General features: G+C 50.6%; 1 protein-coding gene across 7 annotated transcripts in view; it reads right to left on the reverse strand.

Moving 5' to 3' along the window:
* The window catches only part of FARS2 (phenylalanyl-tRNA synthetase 2, mitochondrial), a 307,704-nt gene that overhangs the window by 98,384 nt on the left and 181,702 nt on the right, over nucleotides 1–27,618 (reverse strand). For all 7 annotated transcript variants that reach the window (XM_027525048.1, XM_027525046.1, XM_027525047.1 and 4 more), the window contains one exon: nucleotides 12,795–12,946. In XM_027525048.1, the coding sequence (XP_027380849.1) occupies nucleotides 12,795–12,946 (152 nt within the window). The remainder of the gene's footprint in view (nucleotides 1–12,794; nucleotides 12,947–27,618) is intronic.

Raw genomic sequence — 27,618 nt, forward strand, 5'->3', positions numbered from 1 at the left:
AGAACCAGACGTCCAGTAAAGAAGAGAGGGAAGGTAGATCTGATACCCAATTTACAACATAACGTGGCCTTTCCCAGGCACCCCAGAGCTTCCTACAGGCATGTCTGCAAATGGTTGGATGAACTCTGAGCCAGTTCATTCTACCTAAGCAAGAAGAACCAACCTACTTTGCATTCCTGAAAATCCCCAAAGATACTCCGAATACACCTGACGGGATTCCCAGGTGAGAACAAACCTTCATGAGTGCTCTAAATGCGGAGTACAAACATTGTAATATTTCATATGCAAATTCCAGTAATGACTGAGAACAATACAAGCGTGCGTGCGATAGGATAACATACCCACGACAGGACAGGAGACACACAGACGGAGCGCCAGCCCCTGGGAACACGTCCACAGCCACACGAGGCTGAAGGACATGTGTTAAAATTAAAAATGCAATCATTCTGCTTTTGTAAAAAAAAGCTGGATGTGCTTCTATGAACCTCCTTTCAATTTTAGACTTTTATGTCGCTGCTATCAAGGCAGATTTATGACACCAGGTTTTTAGATGACGAACCAGTGGCTTGTCCAGATGAGAGAGAAGGCAGGCGAGGATGCAGGTGAGAACAATGGTGAGCGCTCCCTAGAGAGATGTCATGAGGAAGCGGGGTTTCATCCTGAGGTGCATGGCTCCGCAGGCAGCCTCACCGCTGCACGTTCTGCCCAGGGAGGCCCCAGCGTGCCCAGTGCCCTCGGGCCCCTGCATGAGTCGCCCGTTCACGCTGCAGGGAATTTTATAAATTGGTGTAACAATAGACATCTAAAATAGACATCTAATAGTTGATGTGCTCTGGAGACTACTTTATCATGAAATAGATTTTAAAACACCAATAGAGGATGGCAGAATTGTGCCACCTCCTAAAAATGACCAGTCTCCCTTGTTTCATGAACACTGACAGCAACGATCTTCCAGTCATCGACTTCACCAGATCAGCTGCGTGCTGAATTCCAAATCAGAAAACAAAGTGTTGGAATGAAGACTCTACAGGATGCACTTCTGGCCTGAATCTCATCTGAGTAACACAGACGCTGGGCCTGCCCCAGAATGGAAATCTCATCAGATACTGCCTTACAAACAGATGTGCTGGCTGCAAGGTCCGGCATTCCTTCCCATTTTCTCTATCAATAACGTCACACAGCCTACATCCTAGAGAATTTATTGTGCTCAGAAAAAAAAGTATACTGCAACTTCTTCTTACGGTGTTAAAAAAATTCCTTCTCAGATCTCAAAGCCCATCACACGTTTTTTTCTTTCCTGATATCCTCAACTTTCTTTCCTGGTCTTCCAATCCAAAACAATTAGACCTTATGAAAGCAGCTTTGTCGTTCATGTTCATCAAACAACTCAGGTGTCTCTTCTGAGCATGAGCCTAACTACACACGTAGCGTAACACACAACCTTCCAATGGGAGCTCTGCCGTTCCTGGCGTATAGTCAGTGCTCACTTCCAGCTACGATGAGTTTCTCCCAGAAGAAAAGCCAGCGCTAGGATTTCGCCACCACCGCCAGCAGCAGTTAAAACTATACCCGTACACGCCAGCTCCTGCAAAGGAACGTGTAAGGTAGGTTCTGACATTAATTCTGTTTTAAAGACAAACTCAGAGAGAGAGAGCAACTTAAAGTCCCACTGGTGACAAAGCCAAAACCTGAACTCGGGGCAGCTGAGAGGGCCCACGTGCTGTTCCGCGAGGCCTGCTGGCCCCTGTGACACACGGTCCACTCCTCCCGGGACACGTCAAGAAATGAGACAGAATACGACACAACCACATCATGCGTCCGCTGCAGGAAGACCGAGCTCCAGGGACCACGAGCAGTCTCAGGAGGGCGACGACACCCGAGAGGGCCCCTCCGCTCACATCCAGCGGGGGCTGTTTAAACTGCTTCTCCACCAAACACTCCCGTGTGATATTTAACAGAAACGGTTGCCTTCTCTTAACTGGGGGACGGGTGGAGAGGCTGATTTTAAAAACATAATGCAAAGGCCCAACTGATAAACAAATCTAAAAATTTTAAATTATTAATATCGCTTCTTTCAAACTTGAGTGGTCAAGTTTACTGATGATAAAGAAGCAAAACCTCCTTCTAACTACAATTATTAGCCGCTCAAGGCAGCATATCAACAGATCATAATAGCTGTTTTTCACAGTTGCTTATGAGAGTGTCAGCACGACTGAATGTAATTTTAATTAAACAAATCTGCCATTATGAGTACAATAACTGCCTTGCCATTTTTGCATTATGGCATGAGCTAAAAGAAAAAAAAATCTCCCTTGTATTACAACAAGCAGAAAACCTATTTAGTAAGTAAAAGTATTGTTAAAAATAGTGTAACAGTATGATTACAATATATCAACGTGTAAAGTGGGTCCTACGTTACAGAGTCGGACTTCACCCTGCACCTGGTCCAGCCACTGGGCAAGCAGAGTGGCCTGCAGGGGGACGTCCAGCCAGGAAGGGGGGCTCCATGCTAGGAGTGGGGCATGAAGGACGCATTACCACCCCCCTGGGGGAACCCCACTGAAACCTCTAAGACATGTCTGTTTCCTGAGGAACACTTGCTCTGCTTCGAAGGTTGGAGGGACCTTGAATTTTGGTTTCCTACTATTAGGATTTTTCCATCTTGCATATCTGTATTGATCTCCTTTACTTAAACAAGGCCAAGAATAGCTTCTGTTCAGACTAGGCTTCTCGAGGGCTTGGTCTGTTTAATACTGCCAGCTATATTCCTGCGGCAGATGTGAGATGACATGATTTGGGATTCATATTTAAACAGGTTTTCTTGCCGGAGGAATCGTGAAAGGGAGAGGTTGATATATAGGTATCCATTGATTGAATCTAGGTCAAAAACAATCACATCCTAAATATAACCGAGTCTTCCCCGCTTTTCCTGCCATATGTCCCTCCCACTTGTCCTCCCGTTCGCTCACCGTGGGACGGCTGTTTCGGGTTTGGGAGGTGAGTGGAGGTGTGCGGTTGACTGCTAGAACCCTGTCCCTCAGGTGGACCCGCGGCCATCCGGAGGAGGCCACCCCCACAGGGGCGCGCAGACCCTGCTGCACAGACGCACCCAGAAGGACATGAGACTGGACCTTCCGGTGCCATTTCAAGAGATGCTGATCAAAGCATCATTTAAATTCTAAATCCTGCTCATATGCTTAGTGCCTAGTTTTCAGGCCATCCCCTTTCCTGAACTGAATACACTGACTGCACCCCTTTAAATGAATCTGAGGAGCCTTGTGTTGGGAGGACCCCCTCGCGCCGGGTTGCGGGTTGCTAACCACCACAGGTCCTCCAGCGGCTTCACTGGATCCTTAAAGTGATCCAAGCAGGGAAGGAAGACAAACACGGGGTAACGGGAAAGGGGAACTTCCTGCAGCACTGCTTCAGAGGGAACGGCCGGAAGCACGCTCCGAAGGGCGGGCCGGCGGCGGAGCACAGCCCCCGGTTCTCTCTGCGGTCCGTCCCCCTCAGCCCCTGGTTCTCTCTGCGGTCCGTCCCCCTCAGCCCCTGGTTCTCTGTGTAGCGCGTCCACCCTCAGTGTGTCCATGACATCACGCATCCTCTCATCACGAACGCTTGTGGAATAAATATAAGTGAAGGCACGGGGACGAAAGGTGAAGAAACCAGATGATACGCAAGGTTTTCTGAACCGCAGCCCCTCGGGAGACCCTGGCGCCGCCTCCCGGACTCCATGGCGGCTCCTCGCGGCGGCTCCTCCTGTGGTTCGGCCACCACTGCTGCTCCGGCCGTCCCTCCAAACCCTGCCCTCCCTCTCTCCCCACCCCGAGGTCTTCCCTGGGGCTCTCGCCTCGTCCCCCTCTCCTGTTCTAGAACTTACTGGGGTCCTAGTCCCGCCCGATTGTGGATGCTAACCCTGGCCTGCCTCCGGGGGCTCTCCGGTCAGCTGGGCTGTGTCCCCCCTCAGCCCAAGAGGCGCAAAGTAATCAAATCGCCTCCTCCAAAGGCCGCTGCCTCCTCCCCTCCCTCTGGCCTGGTCGGCTTCGGTCCTCCGGGTCCCACGTGCCCAGGCGCTGTGTTCCTCCCCCACCCCCCTGCTCTCTCCCTGGAACGGGCTCACCTTCCCCATAGATTTGGACCCTGAATATCTCCCCCACCAGCCAGCTTACTCCCACGAGGCTCTCGCCGCTCCCACCCCCCAGTGTCTCAGCGAGGACTTATCTCCTCTCACTCAGACTATATGCACACACGCATCTACTGGGTTGGCCAAAAAGTTTATTTGATTTTTCCCACAAGATGGTACAGGAATGCCCAAACGGACTTTCTGGCCAACCCAATACATCTTTTTCCTATGACCAACCTCATCCCTGGCCAACACGGTCGCCGCAGGCAAGATGGAAAATCCTTCATAAACTGCAAACGGGTGAACCAGCTCAGTGACTCCCCACGTGCTCGACGAGAAAGTCCACAATTTTATAAGGGAGTTCAGGGCCTTTGTGATGGGGCCCACCCCCAGCAGTCCCTCCCCCAGCCCCGTGCACCCTGCATGCTGGTAGGTGTGGACTCCTCTCCCACCTCTGTCTTCCAGTCTTTGGGCAAGCCACCCACTCTGCCCTGGCCCCGTCCATGTCTAAGTCCTGTTTGCCTTCAAGACTCCACTGAACCACGATCTGCAAAGTTGCTTGAGCATTTAAGGCAAAGGGAGATGCGGCCCATCTTTGAAACCACGGGGGTGCACCGCTCATCCAAGACCCTTGACGGCATGTGGACTGCAAACATCATCTGCACAGACCTGCTATCAGACGGTGAGCTGCTTGAGGACAGGCGCTCGTTTCTAAAAATCGCTCTGATATCTCTGGACCACGAGACTTACACACGCGCAGTGGCTCCCCTGCGCCAAGTGTTCAGTGCAGGTTCCCTGGAATGAATACGTTGCACCTAGACAGCGTTCATTTTTAGCCATTCCAGCTCAGAGGAGAAGAACCACTTCAAACTTGCACTGAACAGAAACACCGAGCGCCCAAGGCGGCCGCAGCTCCTCTCCATGCTGCTTCACGTCCTCTGACCACGAGGCTGCTGGCTTCAGCCTGCTTCCTTTGCCTTCTTGCCCGCTTCCAGGGCCCAAAGCTTCTGGGACTCGTCTGGTCTCCAGTAATGGAAACACACGTCCAAGGACCTTACATGCCGGGAGTTACACTGGCTTGTGGGGTCTGAGGAAGGACCGCGGAAAGGTCGGTGCAGCCGGGGCCCTGCACACGGCGGACCAGGATCCGCCCCGAAGGCTCCGCCTTCTGCCTCCCTTCTCGGCCGCTTCCTCCGCTGGCTCTCTGCCCTCTCTGCCCTCTCCACTGCAGGAAACATGGCCAGCGACGGTTCCTGGCAAGACCACTCACAGCCCAAGCTCTCTCTAGTTTTCCACCCAAACCAGATGGAGAAGAGGCCCATCGGCCCAGCCTTGTGAGGTGCTCCTCTCTGGACCAGTCGGCCGGGTCCAAAGGCAGAGTCCCACTGGACACTGCAGCAGCTGCCCCGTCGAGACAGTGTGCGGGGAGGCAGGGGCTTCCGGGAAGGGGGGCCGGGGCTTCCAGGAAAGGGGGGCCGGGGCTTCCGGGAAAGGGAGGCCGGGGCTTCCGGGAAAGGGGGGCCGGGGCTTCCGGGAAAGGGGGGCCGGGGCTTCCGGGAAAGGGGGGCCGGGGCTTCCGGGAAAGGGAGGGGGAGGCCGGGGCTTCTGGGAAAGGGAGGCCGGGGCTTCCGGGAAAGGGAGGCCGGGGCCCGCTTCAACTGTCACCCTGGGCAGGACGGTGCAGGGCATCATGGTTTGGGAGCTCCAGTCTCAAGAGATGGGAAGCTTCTCCACCTTCCCTGAGCAGAGAGCTTTTCTCTTCACCTCACCTTCCTTCATAGACGTTCCTCGTTCCTCGCATTAAGGCAAACAGACAAACACATGAACCCGTCCTAATCTGACTCCTTGAATTTCTCTCCTGCCTTGTGATCTCTCCTCTTCCAATCAGAAGAGGGGTTTCCTAGGTAACCGTGGACAATCTGCATACTTCTAACCCCCCTCCCCGCCCCGCCCCCCCCCCCCCCCCCAATCAGCTTCCTGATCCTGGGAGCTCAGAGTTTCAAAATATATTTTATACAGGATATGACCAACCTTCTTCACAAAACTCCCCCCACCCTCTTTCTTTCCTTCTTTCTCTATCTGAACATTTGGTCCAAACCACACTATTTTTAAACCAGTGGTTTACTCACATCCCAACTTATTGCAACCTAATTCTTGTTTCTATATAGCAATCCACACCACACTTTCCTCTCCTGTAAGAAAAGAAACTGTCGTTAACTGAGAGGTAAGGTTCTGGTCATTTAAGCAGAAAATGTTACCAACTGGGTGTGTTTTGGGTCTACATGGAAAGAGGTGTCAGTTATATCCTGAAAAAATATATAACATAGAGATTTTTTTTTCTTTATGGTGAATCAATTTCATCAAAATTTCTTAATTGAGTACTTTGTTCTAAAGGCCAAAGAGAGTAGAAAGTTCAAGGCCTACTGCTTGGCGCTGATTTACAGAGCAAGGGTGGGAAAATGTATAAACGTAAGGCGACGGAGCAGTTGCTAAAACAGAAGAACGTGCTAGAAACGCTGCTTCTACTATAACCACAGAATTTCAAAACTTGCACACTGGTTGCATTACTAGACAGATGATCCAGGAGAAATTACCATATTTAATGAACACTAGGATAAGAGATGGACTTCCCTGGTGGCTCAATGGTAAAGAATCAGCCTGCAATGTGGGAGACCTGGGCTCGATCCCTGGGTTGGGAAGATCCCTTGGAGGAGGGCATGGCAACCCACTCCAGTATTCTTGCCTGGAGGATCCCATGGACAGAGGAGCCTGGTACAGTTCACAGGGTCACAGAGAGTCAGACATGACAGTGAATACGCATAGCACAAGGTTTATTCCAGTAAACCTTTGTGTACACATCTAGACCACAGCTGTCATCTCCAGTATAGATACTTCACCTGCCTAATTTCCAAGGTTAGGGTCCTTCCTCATCTTACTATTGCCACCTCCTTTCGGGAGCAGGTGAGGGCTAAGAACAGTGGCCACATCTCTCAAGCACAGACTCCAAGCACTTCTGTGAAGTGTTCTTTCTCCTCTGAGAAATATTACACACGAGACATCCTACAAAGCAGTTCTGGAGACGACGGGCATTCTGTGGGTTTTGTCCTTATCCCTGAATCGTGCATCATGGAAAAGACATCCGTGTAAAGGCAACTTAGGACCGACCCGGAATCCCCAGCCCTTGTTTGCTGTGTAACCGGCAGGGAAAAGACCAGGGCAGGGCATGGGGGAGGGTCTCTGCGCGGCCGGTGGGGAGACTGGGCTCAGACAGAGGTGACAGCATGACGACACCCGTGGGGTGGACCAGCTGTGCGCAAACCCTAACACACAGGGCCCCACGGGGCTCCACAGCTCGACGGTGTGCTGGCCGGCGCCGCGGGGATGCGATGGAAGCCATGCCACGTTCAGCGGAGTGAGCTGGTTTGTGCACACGCACAAGACACCCTCTGGGGCTTCCAGAACACCCCGAGGGGGCTCTGCTGGAGACAAACGTGTGTGAGCAGGTGGGTGGAGACCCTGGGGACGGTGGGACGGAAGCCCCTTCGCTTGCATCCCCAGCGTCTGAGTCACAAGAGGCTCTGTGATGGGGATGCCCTCGCCTTCACAGCGCTGCCCTGGGGAGTCCTTGTCTCCTTCACGGGACTCTCAGGACATTCCACCTTGCTCTCTCCTCACTAGACCCTAATCAGATTCTTTCGATGATAACACCGTTTCTGACTCCAAACTACACCTGAACGAATGATCACAGCGACGCTATGGACTACTAAAATGAAGCGAAACAGAGACAGAAACTCCCACAAAGACATGCTGTTTCCACTGGGTTTTCTAACTCCCCCATTCCCCGTGTCCCCCTACGCCTTGCATCTCAGATTCTGCCCCATTCTGGACTCAGAACCAGACTCCACCTCTGAGAGGCAGACCCGCAGAAGCCCTGGGCCAGTAGTGCTCAGCAGAACACGCAGACTGTCCTGCAAGGATTCTGCCCCAATATCCAGGGCTCCCACCCCAGGAGCGGCCTCCATGCTCCCCCAGGCCAGCCTGAGCTGGGCTCCCCTCCACACTTGCCTGGATGGCTGTCCCAAAGCCCAGATCCTCTGTGACCGCTGGTCTGCCCTGCTGCACGCCTCCACCTGCTCCTGACTGCCGGGCCCGCTATCAACACCCCAAAGGCAGACACCCAAACGGTGGGACCACTGGGCCCAGCTGTGCCCATCACCAGTCCTTCCCCATGGAGGGGCTCTTCCTCCCGGGGGTGGCTGCCCCCTGCCTTTTTTGGTGCATCCTCTTGACTGCTGCTGGAGCCTCAGATTGACCAAGTTGAGGAAAACAAGTCGCCAGGAGACGCTGGAGTCAGCTGCCTGGAACCGCCCAAGCCGGCAGGTCTTGGCCCAGCCCAGGGTGACACTGGAGGCCAGAGGCGCTGGGGGCACGAGAGGCTTGATGGTTTTTCAGGAGGCCAGCCAGGTGAGGCCCGAGTCTGCGGGGCGTCTCTTCTGCTCAGAAATGTGAAGTTGACTCAAAAAGGTCTCACCAGTGTATCGCGGAGACTTCCTTACAAATACAGACCCATCCTTAGAGACTCAGCTCCCAACTCTGTAGTGAGGGTAAGAGTGTGGTGATGCTCTGTACAGTTCTGAGGCAGCATTTGGATTCATGCACCTCCTGGTCGCCAGGACAACATCACCGACTCTGAGGACTGTGGCACACGGGCCCGAGTCTCTGTGGGGTGTGAAAAGTGAGTTGACAGACAAGGGGACTGGCGGTGGGGGGCAGGGGAGGGCCGACTCCCACCGCAGGCCCTGGGCGTTCATCTGGGTGGCAGCCAGTGGAAAGAAGTGACCTTGTGAACTGAGATAACAACTTTAAAGACCCAGCGATGGAAAACCTTTCTCATAACTGCCCCCCAAGACGGGAGAGGGGAGTTCTGCTCCTCATTCCACACCTGCGAGCAAGACAGAGACCTCCTGTCCCCACACACGCTGCCTGGGGAGCATGTCTTAACTGACGTCCCTCTGATCGCTACTGTGGGGGTGAGACAAGGCACCACAAAGGGGTGTGAGGCACCCTTACCTGCGTCTTGGAAAGAGGGCGCTCAGTCCCCACGCTTACAAAAAGGCGCACAAGGTGCCAAGCACAGACGCTGCTGGAGAACTCCCTGAAAAGTGCCAACGGCAAGTTCCAAAGGAGAGAGGGGCTTCCTGGTTAGTTTCCACAAGGGCGTGGGGTGGTGTGGCAGGCGGCTGGGGATGGGACACCACGGGATGGGATGCCGCTGGCCCAGCGCCTGACCCCTGGCCCCACCTCCCCGGCGTCCAGGAGGCACTAGGGTCCCTCCCTGCTCTGTGCATGGCTGCTCCTCTGGGGTCAGGTCAGCCTGCAGGGGACCCCCAAGAATCCTTCCACAAACGGCAAGGTCCTGGGGGGCACGTCGGAAGGGGGGGGTTCGGGGACTGAACTAACTGTGTTCTATAGTGTCTCCCGCTGGGGGCCAACGGGGCCGCTCTGTGATGGCGACAGAATACACCCCTCCCTGGCTGCTTTAAAAAGAAGGCTTGGGGACGGAGGGGAGATAAGGGATGGGGGAAAAGAAATACCAGGCTAAAAATAATTTTCTTTGAACTGCTTTCCGGGCTGTCTGAACCACAACAATAGACGTTCTTATACTCATGCCACCAGCCTTGCGATAAAAACGAGGGAAGGGCGAGCAGCCAGCAGAGTTCCAAGGCCGTCTCATTGGCACTGCGCGCTATTTCAAGGGGACACATCTTCTGACGCGCTCTCCAAGATTAGCTGGAGCGGGCTTCTCACTGCCGGCCCATCTTTAAGTTCCGGTAACTGAGCTTACTCGGCTCCGTCTCTAGAAAGACGACCAGAGAGGTCAGCCCCCCGCTGGCACTGCGCGCAGCATCGCCTCAGCATACAGCCTGGAGACCAGCCTGTGGACAATGGAGCCCGGCCTGCCAGCATCCACGCCACTGGATGGAGTATTTGTGTGTTTTTTTTCTTTCTGATAGAAAACTTACTCCTCATGTTGCGGGAGGACCAGGCTCCATTTCAGAGCGACATGCTGTGTGAACTCTCATTGTCTTCTTTCTAGAATCGGCTTCATCATCTGGACCGACCGCCAAACCCGAGCGGACTAGCTCTACTGAGGTTGTCCTCTGTCTTAGGAAACAAGATGGGTTGACTGTGGAATTTACTGGTTGACACTCGACCACCTAGCAATTATTTTAGAACGTGGCGGTTTTCAAAGCATGTCACACAGACGGACTAACCTTGTGTTTGTGGCAACCGCTGCAAGACAGTATCCGAGCTCTCAAGTGGGCAGAGGAGGAGCCTGCGGCCCGGCGGCCCAGGACCAGGGATTAGGATGCAGGGAGGCGGGAATCAGGGCGCCTGAGTCCCAGCTCTTTCCGCCAGACCACACAGCCTCGGCTTCCAACGCCATAAACCACCTCCGGTCATGGAGTAAAAGCCCCTCGAGGGAGGGAGGGAGGGTGGATAGGCACCCACCAGCCATAAGGCCGTGAGCCTCCCCCCACCCCTGAGAACACTGAGAGCGGGCGGAGGGAGGTACGGGGCCCTGGGCCCCGCGGAGCCTGCGTCAGGGGGCCTGCAGGTGAAGACTAGGACGCGACTGAGCCAGCGGCCAGGGGCAAGCTGGGAGTCCCGCAGGTGGAGGCGGCCGGGGAGGGGGAGGGGAGGGAGGACCGGGAGGAGGACGGCAGTGTCCCCTTGCAGGTTCCGAAACCGTGCAGTGAGCCCCTCTGCTGAGGATGCTCTTGCTTGGAAAGGGGAGCTGGTCGGTTTAGGGCGGCCCCCCGACTAAACCAACGATAGGTTCTTGAACCAACGGTGGCTGGTCCACAGCCTGCTCAGACCCCAGGAAGCGGCCTGGCACGCAGGGCTCCGCCCAGCATGTGGGGTGACGGTTCGCTCAGTGAGCCTGTCTCCCCCCAGAACTGGTGCTGGTATAAGAGAGAGGACAGGCTGGAAGAGCCTTGGGCTGAGGCAGCGGGGCAGAGAGCGACTGTGTGTTTAACTGTGGGAGGCGCTGAGATGCGGAGGGTCTCTGGCCTCAGACCTGCGTTGGTTTGAGTAGCCTTCAGCCCTGACTCAGGCGCACCCTAAATAAATCCGTTTGTCCTGAAGAGTCACCATGAGCGACTACTCTGTCCTGACGACAAAGCAGCCTAACAACTCAGAGGTGTTTTTACAGAAGCTGAAGGTCTCCACCAAAGGGTGCTGACTCGCATTAATCAGCACTGGGGGGCGTGTCACTCACAAGATGTCAAAGGGAGCCCCGAGCTCAGCCCTCAACCTCGTGCAAAGAGCGGGTTCCAAAAACCCAACGCATTCAAATATGAGGGACAAGAAGCAATCACATGCACACCACCGATGCACCAACTAAAATACAGGGAAGGAAGAAAAAGGGAAATGGCAGAAAAACTTACTGACGGGAAGTCAAAGAAAAATGCTGCCATTGGGTCACATGAAATTTCTGGCCAAGTATTTTGCAGTGAATTTTAAAAACCAAATGAAGCAATTTATTTAAGAAGGAAAAATCACAAAGCAGAAATGACTCCGGGAAGAGACAGGAAGAAAACAGGGAGAACTGAAATATGAGCTTGAAGAACTCAGAAAAGGTGGCTGTGGGACAGAATATCTGAATGTGGGCAAGCAGAGGCCACAGAAGACGGAGGTGGGGGAGGTAACAGTGGGGGGAGCACCCAAGACCAAGTGGAGAGAGAGGTTTTTCAAACATCAGAGGGAAAAATAGCAGCCCGAGGCGTCGGGCAAAGGAGGGCTGGAGGGCATGTGTGGATCCCCAAGGGCAGAATCAGGAGAGAGCCTTGTTGATACGATTCAAGAAAACTTTCCTGAGACCCAGGAGGCAGCAAACCTTGATTAGAGAGAGACAAGGGTTCACATAGTAGCAAGAGCAGGTTACAACCGAGAGGGATCCTGACACGGTTATTAAACTTTGAAGACAAAAAATTCTTTAGGAAGAAAAGAAAAAAAGATCAAGCCTGGCCTCAAATTCCTTAAATCAACTTCAACTTGAGAAGACAGCTGAGGAACATTTACGAGACCCTGCTCCCCCCAAAAACGGGCGAGCCGAGGACCTGACATCCACCCAAGCTGCCAGGTGAGTACCGACATAGATGGAGACACGGTGCTGAGCGTGCAGGCGCTCAGGGAACACCGCCTCCCGCAGTGCTTGAGCACACTTCCAGACGCACACGGAACTCCTAGGGCGCAGTACGGGTCTTGGTGTGTGGTATGTGCTTAATAAACGTTCACTGAGAGACCAACAAAACAGCTTTCCCGCCACAAACTGCTCTGTCGGCTCCATTTCCTCAGCACCCAGAATGTGAGAGGGTAAGAAATTGCTTCCCAAAACAACACCGGAAAACTCCAAGATCTTTAAAATCTTCTATTTCATATCCTTTGTTTACTAAGGCAGGAAAGATGAAAACCGCATCTTGAAAGATTTTCAGAAAGTACTGATATAAAAGAGTTTTCTGATATGCTTAAGGTTCGCTATAAATTCAGATCACATTTGTCTCTTACATACTACATTGCAGCAAAACTCGATTACATACTCCCACATGCCGTTTGTCACAGAGAACAAAAAAGGGTAAGTCAGAGAGCGTTTTGTTTTACTTACTTTGGATGTTCAAACTTGTCTATAAGATCAACTTTTTCCACCAGGTCTCCTCCAATTGTTCGGACTAAGTCATAGAAATCGTTCTCTGTGTAATTCTCGCGAGGTAGCCAGAAGGAGATGTCGTTGATCACAGCAGGGTATTTGCTGAGAGGCTAACGAAATGAGAGAAGAAAAGACAGACTGATTTGTTGGTTGGATGTCAATGTTTGAGTGTTTTCAGGGCAACTTTCACTTGGGCTAGTTAGAAAATGCTGGCAAGACATTGCTTCAGCACTTGAATGTTCAGGAACAAAATGAACTTAAAAGATAAGTCAGTATCCAAAATTAGCAAATGCGACTGTGAATATCCTTATCACATTCATGTGTAACGTTACCATATATTATATTTGTATTGCCATTAATGTGCAATTTATGAATGTATGAATACAAGTATGAATACATCATACTTCATTTTTTTTTTCATTTGAAAACTAGAGGAGAAAAGTTCACATCTAATTAACAAGCAATTCATTAACTTCCTGTGATACTTTCAGGAAGCCATTTTAATAGAGAAATAAGTAAGTGCCTGTCAGAATTGATATTTCAATTAGTAATGTCATTATTTGTTAGTATTTCTAATTATTAAGGGAACACTTCTAATTGTTAATTATGTGGGGAGTTATTTTTCAAATTATGCTTCTAAGGATGTGATAGACACAAACGTAGCCATTCCTCCATTTTATCCCCCTCTTTCCCCAGTTTATTAGGGGTCAATAACTAGTTCATAATATTGGATACAAATTTAAAATTAGGTATTTTTAGAAGTTATCACATTTCTTTACACAGGTTAAACACATACATCACAAATACATATCTATATATTACTCATATGTATACACACATACACATAGATAGTCGTGATGGAAGTCTGTTAAGTTACTTCTACAATAAAAAATGTCTCCTTAAATGCTTCATTATATACCTATGAAATCTATACAACTAAGGAAATATCTACTAAAGCTATAAATTTGTTAGAAGAACAAGTTTATACATCAATTTACACTAAGCCTGATATCACTATAAACCCACTGATGAATCACTGATTTGAAAAAGTATACAACTTTTTAAACAGAAAAACCTCTGAAGAACCAAGTACTCAAACATAAATGATCTCAACTTGCAATATCAACAAAGCTGTCAAACAAAAGCATTGGTTCGGAACACACATTTCAAACCAACATAATAAAGCTACCATCCAGGTGCTCCTGACAAAGTACCACTGCTCCTGAAAAACATCCTGTTTTTTTCAGAGCTGAGATGCTGTGATAAACAATCTGCAGGTTACGATAACAATGCGAGATGAAGGAGGTGGCTGGTTACACAGTGCTTTTCCTTTGAATGGTACCCTTCTGCCACTTCTAAGGAACATGGGAATTTAGGGGAATTAGTTAAGAGGCAGAGGTTGTCAGGAATAAGCATGAAATCTCTTCCACGACAGACATGGGAGGAGGCACTGGCTTCAGGAGTCCAAGAACAACAGTCAACGTGACAACAGCCAGAATGTAAGACACTACAAAATTTAGGGTTTATATTACCGTAAATACAGGTGTTAAACCACGGAGGAAAACCCAGACCCTTGTATTGCAAACCTAGTTCACGCTAACAAGAGGTAGCAAGTTTAAAGCAGCGATGGCAGGTGCCTTGAGAGCTTGGCAAGTGTAGAACCTGAGGCTTTCACAGCTCCTGACGGCTGACCCTCTCTCTTGCCTCTCTTCCTGCAGATGAACATCTTTCCTTTTCTCTCCAGTGAAAGCATGTGGGAGGCAGACTTCAGAACTGACCTGGCTGAGACACGCCCACGCAGACCATCTGATGAGGCTGAGACTGCAGGGTCACTGTGTCTCCGCCCAGCTGTGCCCTTTAGCAATGATGACACATCTGCCGTCGGGCAGAGCTGCTTCTGCACCAGGAATCTGTCTCTTCTTCCCGGCCGCGTAGAGGCTTTCTTCTTGAGCTTGGAGGTTCTAATGAGGCTGGGCCTGCGCTCGTCTTGGTTTATTCTGCTCAGGACTCAGCGTGCGCCTTCACCCAGATGCTTCATGTCTTCATCCATGTTGGAAAGTTCCAGCCATGACTCCTGTTTTTCTCTTTCGCAACCCCACTGCTCCGCGTTGCGGGGCTTCTCAATCTACCTTCCGTTTCTCTTACCTGACTGATTGCAGGTTTTTAATCTTTAGGTATTTGTGCTCTGTGCTGGGTGTAATTCTTTAGTCACAGCCTCTGAGTTACTCATTCTCCTTTCAACTGACTTCTGGTCTCATCTGTTTCTCTCTCTCTTTTTTTTTAATCTCTATTTCAGTGAATTTATTATTCATTTCTAATATTTCGAATTTCTTTTCCCCATAAGTATTTACACTTCATTTTTTGCCTTTTATTCAGAATTTCCTCTTCTTTGTCATGGTCTTGAAGAACTAAAAAGCCTCTTGAGGAAAGTGAAAGAGGAGAGTGAAAAAGTTGGCTTAAAGCCCAACATTCAGAAAACTAAGATCATGGCATCTGGTCTCATCACTTCATGGGAAATAGATGGGAAAACAGTGGAAACAGTGGCTGACTTTATTTTTGGGGGCTCCATAATCACTGCAGATGGTGATTGCAGCCATGAAATTAAAAGACGCTTGTTCCTTGGAAGGAAAGCTATGACCAACTTAGACAGCATATTCAAAAGCAGAGACATTACTTTGTCAACAAAGGTCCATCTAGTCAAAGCTACGGTTTTTCCAGTAGTCATGTATGGATGTGAGAGCTGGACTACAAAGAAAGCTGAGCACTGAAGAATTGATGCTTTTGAACTGTGGTGTTGGAGAAGACTCTTGCGAGTCCCTTGGACTGCAAGGAGATAAAAGCAGTCCATCCTAAAGGAGATCAGTCCTGAGTGTTCATTGGAAGGACTGATGCTAAGGCTGAAACTCCAATATTTTGGCCACCTGATGCGAAGAGCTGAGTCATTTGAAAAGATCTGATGCTGGGACGGATTACGGGCAGGAGGAGAAGGGGACGACAGAGGATGAGATGGTTGGATGGCATCACCGACTCAATGGACATGAGTTTGGGTGGACTCCGAGAGTTGGTGATGGACAGGGAGGCCTGGCATGCTGCAATTCATGGGGTCGCAAAGAGTCGTACACAACTGCGTGACTGAACTGAACTGATCTCTTTGAGGACCCTGGGCGTGGGGGAGGGACCCCGGGGGGCTGGCGCCTCCACCGTCTCTGGAGGAACAGCTGTGGAACCTCGAGGCGGCTTTGCTAAGCCTTGCAGCCGAGCGTCAGGCCTCAGTCTTGGCCCTGCTGGGTGTGTTCACGCGTCTGAGGAGACTGACCGCACAGCTTCCTCATCTCTCAGACGGAGATGGTGCCTACGTGAGTGAACTGCAGTGAAGACACAAAGTAACACTCGCGAGGCACAGCCTTCATCGCTTTCTTGCCCAGCTCAGCAGACGCACACCTGTGACAGCTGTCCAAGACCCCGTTGCTAAAGGGACTGGGGTAGGGGAGGTGGTGGTGGTTTAGTCGCTCAGTTGTGTCTGACTCTTGCGATCCCATGGACTGTAGCCCATCAGGCTCCTCTGTGCATGGGATTCTCCAGGCAAGGATGCTGGAGTGGGTTGCCGGTAGGGGAGGGGCTTGTCTAAAGAGGGAGATTTTGGTTTAACGGGGCTCCCCGGCCCTAGCTGGCCCCTTGCTCCAGGCTCGCCCCTGCCAATATGCAAAATATAAACGTCTCCACGTACCTGCTAAGGTGAAAACCTCACAGGCGTCCTTCCCATCACCCACGGTGAAGCTGTAACTGTTCAGGAATGCTGTCTATTGAGGCCAGCTCACCCGTCCATGGTAATGCAGCCTGGTGCAGCGTGTTTTACTCGAGGAATTGGTTTCTGCACCAACACCTCCCTCGCGACTGGACCGCCCACCTGTCTCCTGGTGTTGCTCAAGGAAGGCACAGGTTACCTTCCCCACAGGGGAGGCCTTCTGCTCTAGCCAGCGGTTATTCGCTCAACCTCTGGCTTCTTCCCTTTAGGCAAAGCTAGTGTGATTTTTTTTTCCATTTAAAGATTATTGTGACAGTCGTTCTAACAGGGACGGGCCGCTTTCCCGTCAGCTTGCCACAGTTCTGGAATCGCCGCAGTGACATCCACTCAGCTTCTGGCCACGGCCATGTGTGGGCAAAGTTCACCCTGTGCGGTTCGCCCGGGCTCGGCATCTCCTCCGAGAACACAGCCCTGGCCCTCGGTCTTGATGGTGATCACGCTACCGATGTGCCGCCCGTGGGTGCCGTGCGCCAGGGAGGGCATTGGCGCTTTCCTCACTGACGGACGGCGCGCTCCCGTGGCGCGGCCACCTTTCCTGTTCATGGTGTCCACGGGGACACTGTGGCTGACAGACGTTAGCTGCTGTGCTCCAGGTTGACGAGTCAGTGAGCAGCAGGGCCAAGTTCAAATGCAAGGCCAGGCTGCGCTCTTAACCGCCATGCTTTAAAGCCTCCATTTAAAACAAAGGTTTCACAGGAAGCAGCTCAGCTCCTTAGTACTGTTTCCAGAAGCAGTCTGTTCAGCCCAATTAATAACTGTGTAAATAAGACCAAAGCTAACATGTATCCCTATGGCGCCGTCCATGACCTTTCCTTTTCAAATGACTCATTTAGCTTTTCGATTCATTATCTCGACTTACAAGCACTTCCAGTCTGTTTACTGTCTATGCGACTGTGATCTTATCTAAATGAACTTAAAAACCGGTCTTTCCTATAAAACAGTACGCATCACCAGTGACTTTCCTGTACATTCAAATCACAGCCCTGACTACAATTCCATCTACTTCAAATGACAGCCCTGACTTCAATTCCATCTACTCGATTTGTAATAAAAAACGGCTTCCTGAATTTGGCTGCCGGGTTTGGTGCTTGACAAGTTCAGGTTGTTCTCACTCAAGGCTCCGTGCTGCCTTGATGTTTACAGATTTCGTCGCTTTGTTCCAACAGTTTGTTTTTGATTCTGACTTAATTTCGCCAAGCGCCAGGAGTGCACTGTGCTGGTTGGAGGCAGGCCCGGCTCCCACTCAGGAACTCTTGTTCTGTGACTTCCCTGAGAAGCCACGTGAGATCCACCGAGTGCTAAGCATGCTTCCAACCATTAAGGAAGCCTCCCATGTTTGTTCTTATCTTTTGACAGAATTTCAGTTAGATACGAAGATTCGCAGGAAACAAAAACTTTCCACAAGGAAATCACACGGAACAATGCAGCCCTTCTGGCAAATGTGGATTGGATCCACTGACGGCCTTAAGAGCAGAAACGGGGTCTGAGGTCTTTTTGAATCCTCTCTGATCTACTTTCAAGCTTAAGAATTCTTTATTTGGAACTTCCCTGGTGGTCTAGTGGTTAAGAATCCGCCTGCCAACGCAGGGGACATGGGTTTGATCCCTGATCTGGGAAGATCCCACATGCCGTGGAGAACTAAGCTCGTGTGCCACAGCTATGAAGCCCCCAGGCCCTGCGAAGCCGCTGCAGTGAGAGGCAACTAGAGAGCAGTGTCCGCTCGCCACAGCGAGAGAGAGCCCTCATGCAGCAGCGAGGCCCAGTGCGGTCAAAACAAACAAACATGTAAAAATCTAAAAAATACATTCATTTAAAACAAATCAAACGCCGCCCAGCATTAGAAAACCAAGGACGGCTTCCGCCACCGCGGGTAGGCAGGCGGGAGCACGGCACTGCACGCGGCCCATGTTCTCTGTGGGACAGAGGGGACCCGGGGCGAGGTGTCAGGGCCCTGCCTGAACATGGTGGTTCTTAGCTTAAGAAACAAGGGGGCAAAGGAAGCCCCAGAAATCTCTGTTCAAGTGCAGTTTCGTCTGTGCTTCTGGTTAAAGCACTGCAGGGGGAGGGGCCTGCAGCCCAGACCACTCCCTCTGAGAAGGGGGCGGGGGGGGGGGGGGCTGACAGAGACCAGTGCTGAAAATAAAGGGCATCTTTCAGGGGAGATGGAACATTTCTCAAACTGACTGTGCAGCTGGTCACACATCGTGAATGTACTAAAGCCCACCGAACTGCACAGGTTTAATGAGGAAATTGTATAGGATGCAGATTACATCTCCAGAAAATTGCTGTGAAGACAGTAAAAATCATTTTGAAGACAATAAATATATTGCTATGAATAAATAGATGCATCAAGGGAAGAAAGAAGGGTCTTTGGAACGGGAAACTTCTATCTCCCATTCAGTCTCTTTATTTCGTCTTCAGAGCTTGTCAAAGACATCATTTCTTATGTTCACTTTTTTCCCTCTGGTTTTGGGGAGCAGGGGCTGCTCTGTCGTGACGCGTGGACTTCTCGTTGCCGGGGCTTCTCGTTCTGTGGAGCGCGGGCTTCGCTGCTCCGAGCCCCGTGGGATCTCTCCGGATCAAGGATTGAACCTGTGTCTCGTGCACTGACAGGCAGATTCTTTACCCCTGAGCCACCAGGGAAGACCGTAAACCCACTATTTTCAGGTTAAAAGACTGAGCCTTTCCAATGCCAGCATTACTTCTGAATGCTAGCTGGCACTCTCAGAGAAGGTTTGCACGGTCATTTAAATCTTCCACTAAATTTCTCGGCTTATCTTCACAGTCTTACATCATCACTGTGTTTTAAGTGAGGTCACATACAGTTTAACGATGACGACTGTTTCCAGGTAACCATGTTCACCGGGGGATGGGTATTTCCCTTCATACACCTCAGATAAGTGAGTGGGGGCTACAGATTAAAAAAAGAAAAAGACATAATGGGAAACCAGGTGTGTTAACCCTCGCCCCACACTTAACCTGGAAACAGCTCTAAGCACCGCCTGGCTGGCCTGCTCCCAGCGCCGGCTCCGTCTCCCGTCACTGCCCGTCCTGCAGGTCCCCGATCTTACAAGGCTGGATGCTGGGAGGGCCGGGAGCTGGGACTCGACCTGGCTCACGCAGAGCTGGCCTTCAAGCTACTCTCCACTGTTCAGAGGAGAGTGGGCAAAACAGACACGAACCTCCACCACTTGAGACGTCTGACTCCCAGCAGCTGCTGCTGCTAAGTCGCTTCAGTTGTGTCCGACTCTGTGCGACCCCATAGACGGCAGCCCACCAAGCTCTCCCGTCCCTGGGATTCTCCAGGCAAGAACACTGGAGTGGGTCTGACCAACCTCCACCACTTGAGACGTCTGACTCCCAGCGGCTGCTGCTGCTGCATCGTTTCAGTCATGTCCGACTCTGTGCAACCCCATAAACGGCAGCCCACCAGGCTCCCCCGTCCCTGGGATTCTCCAGGCAAGAACACTGGAGTGGGTCTGACTCCCAGCGGCTGGTCCAAGCCTGGAGTGAAGATCGCACTTCAGGCCTTGTGCAGGGCTGACTCCCTTGGACCGCACCTCCTTCCGCCCCTCCTCTCCCGTCCTCTCCCCACACACGCAGGTGTTGGTATTTCTGCCTGATCCCGTAAGGCCAAAGAACCGGCCCGGGGCAGACCCCCACCCTGTGTCTGTGAAGCTTTTTCTCCATCGTATTTGACCATAGAAACGTCCAAGGGAGGTTCATTTGGGCAAAACCTCTGAAAACATTTACGGATTTGGTTTTTCCAGAAAACAGCCTAATATTAACTCTTGACAGAAACAGATATGGAACAAAAAGCTAACTGTGAGGACCTAAATTTTTCAGAGAAAACCTGGCAGCTGCTCTGGGCCGGCGGGGGGGTGGGGGTGGGTTGGGGGGCTGGGAGAAGGGGATGGGATTGGGTGGGAAGACCCCAAGATACAAAAAAACTGGGGGGCTTCCTGGGGATCTATGGTGTTCTTATTCTTCCTACACAAACATTACTTTCCAAATATTAGATACAAAGAAAATGAAGGAAAAAATGGTCTCAATTTTTAGTCATTTACCCAGAGAAATTATGCTAAGAGGAAAACAAGGGCCACAGTTTGTGTGTCCGCATTTTAAAAGGAAATGGTTTCTTCTCTATTTAAAATAAAATTCCACCTGTTAGTATTAAATTCTATTTCAGTAACAGAAACAATGAGTTCGACTTCTCCACATTAGGGAGAAATGGGAAGCGTTATTTTCTTCCGCAACAAATCCATGCGAGTCGAACACTGTTTACAGCACAGTGCCCAGGGCAGGTGTAACGGAGGCCTTAGTTCCGGGTACGTGGACGGTGAATGCGGGTCCTGATGGAGGCGCCCCGTGCCCGACTCAGGTGCAAGCTGGCAGAAGGTGCACTGGGCTGGAGCCAGGGGAGAAGATGGCCAGTGTTGAGCAGCCGCCCTCTCTGGCTACTCATGTTGTGCAGCCGCCCTCTCTGGCTACTCAGGCACAGAGAGGAAACATACCGAGCTCAGTTAACAACGAATTTCCCTCCCGAAAAGTGAACAGAATACTCCATACACTGGGTCTCCATGAAGGCAACTTTCGGGATTTCTTCCCTTCTCCCCAAACCATCCCGTGCTCGTCACCGCACAGTTCACGAGGTTTTCCAGGCTCGTGCACCCGTCCTCACCGTGGGGCCGGCTGTGCGGTGTGGCCCAGTCAGTGTGGACGGGGCGCAGGTAACACGCAGCGAGGGATGGCAGAGGTGGGTGTGGGCACGGTGCCCGCGGCTCCCCAGCCTCTAACCCACCCAGCAAGTCACACCTCGCCACGCTGGGCCCCCGAGCTGCTCCGAGCAGCCTGACTCCCACGTGAGCTGGGGCACCATCCGCCTCAGCCTCTGCAGATGCTGCTGTCCAAGAGCAGGCACAGTCTCACCCCATCGAATTATTACGAAGACCAAATGGGATAATATATATTAAAAGTCCTTATAAACAACAGAACACTATAGAATGTAACATATGAGTAATTATCCCTTTTTGTTCTGTAAGTTTTAACAAAATTCATCAGACGAACAACCTGATAATGGTTACCACTGAGCCGGGGCCACCGCGCGCCAGGCATGGTCACCTCTTGCATCTTCACATGAAGCCTAGGGGCCATCGCTCTGCTGGGACAGCCTGGCTCTGTCCCCGACTAGTTTTGGTGACTTGGCGGGGGGTTCCTTTAACTCCTGGTCCCCCATTTTCAAAAGCGATTCTTCCACCAACTGAGAGAAAGTCTAGAGGGACGGTTCCTGCCTGCTTAGTGCTGGGGGCGAAGGAGCAAGGTGACGGGGGTGTTCGATCAGCAGGCGACCTGCTGGGCAGGCGTCTCAGAGGCGGGCACAGGGCTGACTGCACGCTGGCCGCCTGCGTGTCCTGCACATCCCTGGCAGAGGACGGCCCAGGCCGTGACCCTGTACTGGCGGGGCGCGTGCTCTGGCCCGGGGGTTCTCACTGCAGGTGTCTGGGACTGGAGCCCCTCACCGACGGAATCTATGCCCCTGGGGGCACCGCCTCACAAGAGTCTCCTCTCAGAACTCGTGGGGGCTCCACAGAGCATCGGTGAACCACGCTCTAGTCTCAAGCACAAGGAACACGGGTCACACCCGTGTCATTCCACTGTGGCTCCTGCGTAGCTCAGCCACCTTCAAACACAGGGTGCTTCCAGAGACAGCAGTCATCTTAGCCGGGGAATAAGAGGCCCGTCAGCCCTTTGCCCCCCACCCTCTGCCCCCACCTCCAGAGCCAGAGGTCCACATGTATATCAATGTGTTGCCTCGCAGTTCACGTACAATCATGCCTCATTTAACAGAACGTGTTAAAAACATACATTATATGTCACTTAACAACCTGACTTCCCTGGTGGCTCAGAGGTTAAAGCGTCTGCCTGCAATGCAGGAGACCCGGGTTCGATCCCTGGGTCAGGAAGATCCCTGGGAGAAGGAAATGGCAACCCGCTCCAGTATTCTTGCCTGGAAAATCCCATGAATGGAGGAGCCTGGTGGGCTACAGTCCATGGGGTCGCAGAGTCGGACACGACTGACTTCACTTTCACTTTCACCAACCTGATGGGATAAAGACTATTGTCCCCCTTTAGAAATGAAAATCCTGAGGCTCGGAGACGTAAGGGATGAGCTCAAGGTCACAATAACCAAGACCTGTGTGTGGGCAGCCCACTGCTTTCAGAGCTCGTGAACTTGTGGTGGCAGGGAGGCAGGACCTTGTGGACGATACAGATCTCTCTTAAGGTTTCATGGAAATGTTTGTGGGCAGTGGGGGCCTGAAGGGGTTCCTCAGAGCCCAGGTCCTCACCAGCTTCAGATTCTACTCACTGCTTCATGCTTATCAGAAATAATGCCAAATTAATGTGATAAGAAACCAAGTTAATTTACTAAGAGAGCAGATCCTGAAAGTATTCATCACGAAGAAAAATATTTTTCTTTTTCTTTTTTGTATCTGTATGATAGACATTAACTAAACTTACTGTGGCAACCAGTTCACTACACACACACACACACACACACACACACACACATATATATATATAAACAAGTCAAAGCATTATGCTGTACATCTTAAACCTATATTGTCGATTACATCTCAGTGAAACTGAAAAAACAGCTTTATTCATTCCTGTAGGAAAAATACTGTGATCATAGCCATCGTGACCTATACACACAATGAATGGATACCTATACTTCAACTCTCAAATAAATAAATGAAAATCAAAGGGTTCCATGGTCCAGTAAGTTGGGGACACGCTAGGTTCAGGTTTCTTACAGTAAGACATCACAGAACCTTTAAAACACTAACAGCCTTTGGGACTCTCCCAGTGACGGAAGCCACGTCCCCGCGTTTAGTTACCAAATCTTTTGCCAGAACACAGTATGGGTCAAGGTGATGCAGGAAGGACAGGTTCTGGAGCCGCAGGAGTGGAAACTGAAAATAAGGGCTGAACAGGTTTTGTAAACCAAATAATGTGTGAGAACCTATACTTTGGGAAAATATTTCATTTACAGAAATCTGCCGGGCTTATGGTCTCACCTTTCCTCACTCATCTGAAATCTCCTCAATGAAAATATATCCTGTTCTTCTGCCTCTATTTACCTGCAATGCTATCAACCTCCACTCACAGCAGGAAGACAACCGAACACTCCTACATGCAGGGGTATTCTGACACTTCCTGTTCTACAGACTCCTCACCTTGACCTTTGTGAGACAGAAACCACTGCATGCCCATTTTACAGAGGAAGAAAATGAAGACCGAGGGTCAGACGCACTGATAGACGTCAAAGAGCTACTATGCAGGTGCCAGAACACGAACCCACTCTTTCCCAGAAACACATCAAGTGCTGCCTGATGCTGAGGTCCTGACAGGACCCTAAGCCCGCCTGGTACAATTTTTAACTTGAGTTTTTATAGTTCTTTGAAATGCATCCTGCTTTCTTATTTATCAGTCATTTGAAGGTTCGTCTTCTCACTACATCATACGGCTCCAGTGAGCTATATGTTTTGATTAACCCCATTCCTCAACCACGGTGGCTACAGTGAGACTGCGTCTTATTATGATTAAAAGGGCTTTATGAAATCAAGGAGCCAATCCTAAAAGGACCAACAGCCTTTAAAAAAATAATAACACAGGTGATTTTCATTTTTATTCTACAAAAGAAATATCTTCCCCACAAAACTCTGCTTTCTTTTTATACCTAGATATCGTTAAAGATCCTGAGGTACCATGATTTGGAAGGAGAAAGGATATTGGAAGAGGGCTATGACAATAATAAAAAATAATGCATTTTTCTTTCTGCAGCTGCCTCTTGTCATTTAGTTTGCAGGTAACCTAATTCTTATTCTGATCAGAGGAGGAACGGAAGCCAGGTTTTTATTAACACCATCGATATCTACCCGCGTGCAGGCACGCACACACAGTCCTCTGCTTCTAATTATGCACTCTACACAGGAGCCTCCCTGGCTGATCACCGCACGGATGATGAATAAAGTAGCTTTTGTTTCCAGAGATTTATTTCAAACACCTCTTCATTAAATGCTATTTGGAGGCAGATGCATATTTGTGGAAGGTTAAAGAAAAAACATGCTGACAAAATAGTCATCAAGGCAATGTGCCAAGGCAGACCCTTAGACAGCCTTGTTCCACAGGACACACTCAACACACACACACACACACACACACACACACACACACTATGCACACACACCAGGGAGGAAGAAGAAATTGCAAAAAGGCCTTGCATCTCTCTCTTAAAATATATGACATTCCTACGCAGGGAGGAATGAGCACTTGAAGATGCAGCTGGAAAATGAATGGCCATTTGCTTGTTTTGATGGTGCTGATGGGGGCGGGGCGGTGCCAACTCTGCCAGAGTCTGGTGAAGCCTGCTGTTTGTGCCTTACGGCTTGGCTGACTGGGCTCGGGACAGCAAGAGGAAGGGCTGAGAGGAGGATGCTGAAGTGAGGGCAAGCGGAGCCCCGTCCCTCCCCTGCTCACTGGGACCCTCATCTGCACACTCCGGGCAGGGGTGGGGGTACGGCAAAGGGGCAGGGCCAAGCCGGAGCTGCTCCAAAGCAGAGAGAGCGATGTCTCCTGGGAAAAGCCGTCTTCCTGCTTTTGAACTCCATCACAAACTGGATGAAAAACGATTTAACTGAGGCAGAAGCATTAATTTCCTCAAAAGCCCTCACATTTAGGGACACAAAAGAGAACCCATCCAACAGAGGTGCTCCAGTGGAAACAGCCGCCTGCTGTGGCGAAGGCCGGGACGGACTGCGGGGTCAGCTCGCGCCCTCCCTGGCAGCAGGGATCAGGCTCGCTCAGCCCGGCTCCGGAGCCAGTGGCCTGGGCCAGTTACGTGTCCTTTCTGGGCCTTGGTTTCTTTATCTGTAAAATGGGGTTAATTAGTAGTATCTGTGGAAGAGGTTTTCTGTAAAGTACTTAGCAGGGCCTGGAAGCATGACAGAAGGCTCTGTTAAACAAACAGTCTACTTGTAAACACAGGAGACAGGGAGCTGGATTTTGTTACTGAACAATCTGATTTAATAATAATTTAACATGGCTTCCACATTTTGGAGGGAGAGTGTAAAGTTGTCATGCAAATGAAATCCTTTGGAAGCAGAGCTGACTTCACGTTGTAAGTGGGGAAACTGAGGCACCTGGAGCATGGAGGTTCCTTCTGCAAAGCCCACCTCATGCTTCCCCCGCAGCAGCACCCACCATGGGCACCGGATACATACTGTGGCCCAAACGGACTCTCGCGAGATCCGAGACTTCCCTGGGAACACAACATTGCTTATTCTGACTCCATTCCTTTTACAGATTTTAATTACTGAGAAAGAACAGTAATACATTTGGGACGCGGAACCATTTCATTTTCACAATGGCTCTTTTTCAAGCTTGGGCTTCCCGGATGATATAGTGGTAAAGAATCTGTCTGCCAATGCAGGAGATGTGGGTTCCATCCCTGGGTCGGGAAGATTTCCTGGAGAAGAAAATGGAAAACCACTCCATATTGTTGCCTGGAAAACCTTATGGACAGAGAAGGCTGGCAGGCTACCGTCCAAGAAGTTGCTAAGAGTCAGTCACGACTGAGCATTCACGCACAAACACTCCTTCAAGCCTGGGGATTGGGTACCAGGCACGGGGAACACTCCTTCACGGATGAGATGCATGTTTAGAGCATCCAGTCATGAACCCAGGAGGGCTGGAAAGCCCTTGACTCTGTGGCACATCTAAAGCCTGGGAGGCCTTGCTGAGCCCACCTGTCACACGCCTCTCACGTCTTCACTGGTTACCCTGCCTTGAAAAAGAGAGCTTTCAAAAATGAACTAGCACGTTGCATCACGGAGCCTGTAAGGCTGGGTGTCCTGTGTCGACAACGACTTCAGGACTTTGCCATTTCATGCCTCGCATTTTAGCACAAAGGACCATCCTATTTTGGTAAAAGATTGTCCAAAGAAATTTTCTTTAACTTTGGTAAAGTCATACTTTTTCACGGATGGAGCCTGGGTAAAAGCTCGCCTCGTTGTGGAGGGCTTTACATCAGCCACACACACGAGCCAGGACCATCTCTAGCAACACCCTGCCACAGGCGGGCAGACCGAACGCAGGGAATGGCTATCGCTGCCTTTTCTAACCACCTTCCCTGGCCAAAGCCACTTCATAAGCTTCAACCTGAGCGCCGGATAGCTTAGGACAAATGCCTAAATTCTCCATCTATAAAATGGGGATATTCTCAGTACTTCCTTTATGATGTTATCACAAATGTTATAGAACATTATTAAAAAGTATTATTAAAAAATATTAAAAAGCAGAGACATCACTTTGCCAACAAAGGTCCATCTAGTCAAAGCTATGGTTTTTCCTACAGTCATGTATGGATGTGAGAGTTGGACCATAAAGAAGGCTGAGCATAGAAGAACTGCAAGGGAATGCTTTTGAACTGTGGTGTTGGAGAAGACTCTTGAGAGTCCCTTAGACTGCAAGGAGATCAAAGAAGTCCATCCTAAAGAAAATCCACCCTGAATATTCATTGGAAGGACTGATGCTGAAGCTGAAGCTCCAATACTCTGGCCACCTGATGCAAAGAAATGACTCATTGGAAACGACCCTGGTGCTGGGAAAGATTGAAGGCAGGAGGAGAAAGGGGCGCCAGAGGATGAGGTGCTTGGATGGCATCACTGACTCAATGGACATGAGCTTGAGCAAACTCCAAGAGATAGGGAAGGACAGGGCAGCAGGGTCGCAGAGTCGGACATCACATATAGCCTGAACAACAAGAGCGCGTTTATGACAAGGACTTGGCGTTGGCACTGGGGGTGCACTGGTGCTTCGTAAAGGGGGCTCGGCGTGTGTGGTGATGATGCTCACGTCTGGTCCTGATGCCGACTCACACGGGCACACCTGGATGGGAGCATCTTCCTGTGGTCC

This window comes from Bos indicus x Bos taurus, chromosome 23, assembly GCF_003369695.1.
Source record: "Bos indicus x Bos taurus breed Angus x Brahman F1 hybrid chromosome 23, Bos_hybrid_MaternalHap_v2.0, whole genome shotgun sequence".
Taxonomy (NCBI): domain Eukaryota; kingdom Metazoa; phylum Chordata; class Mammalia; order Artiodactyla; family Bovidae; genus Bos; species Bos indicus x Bos taurus.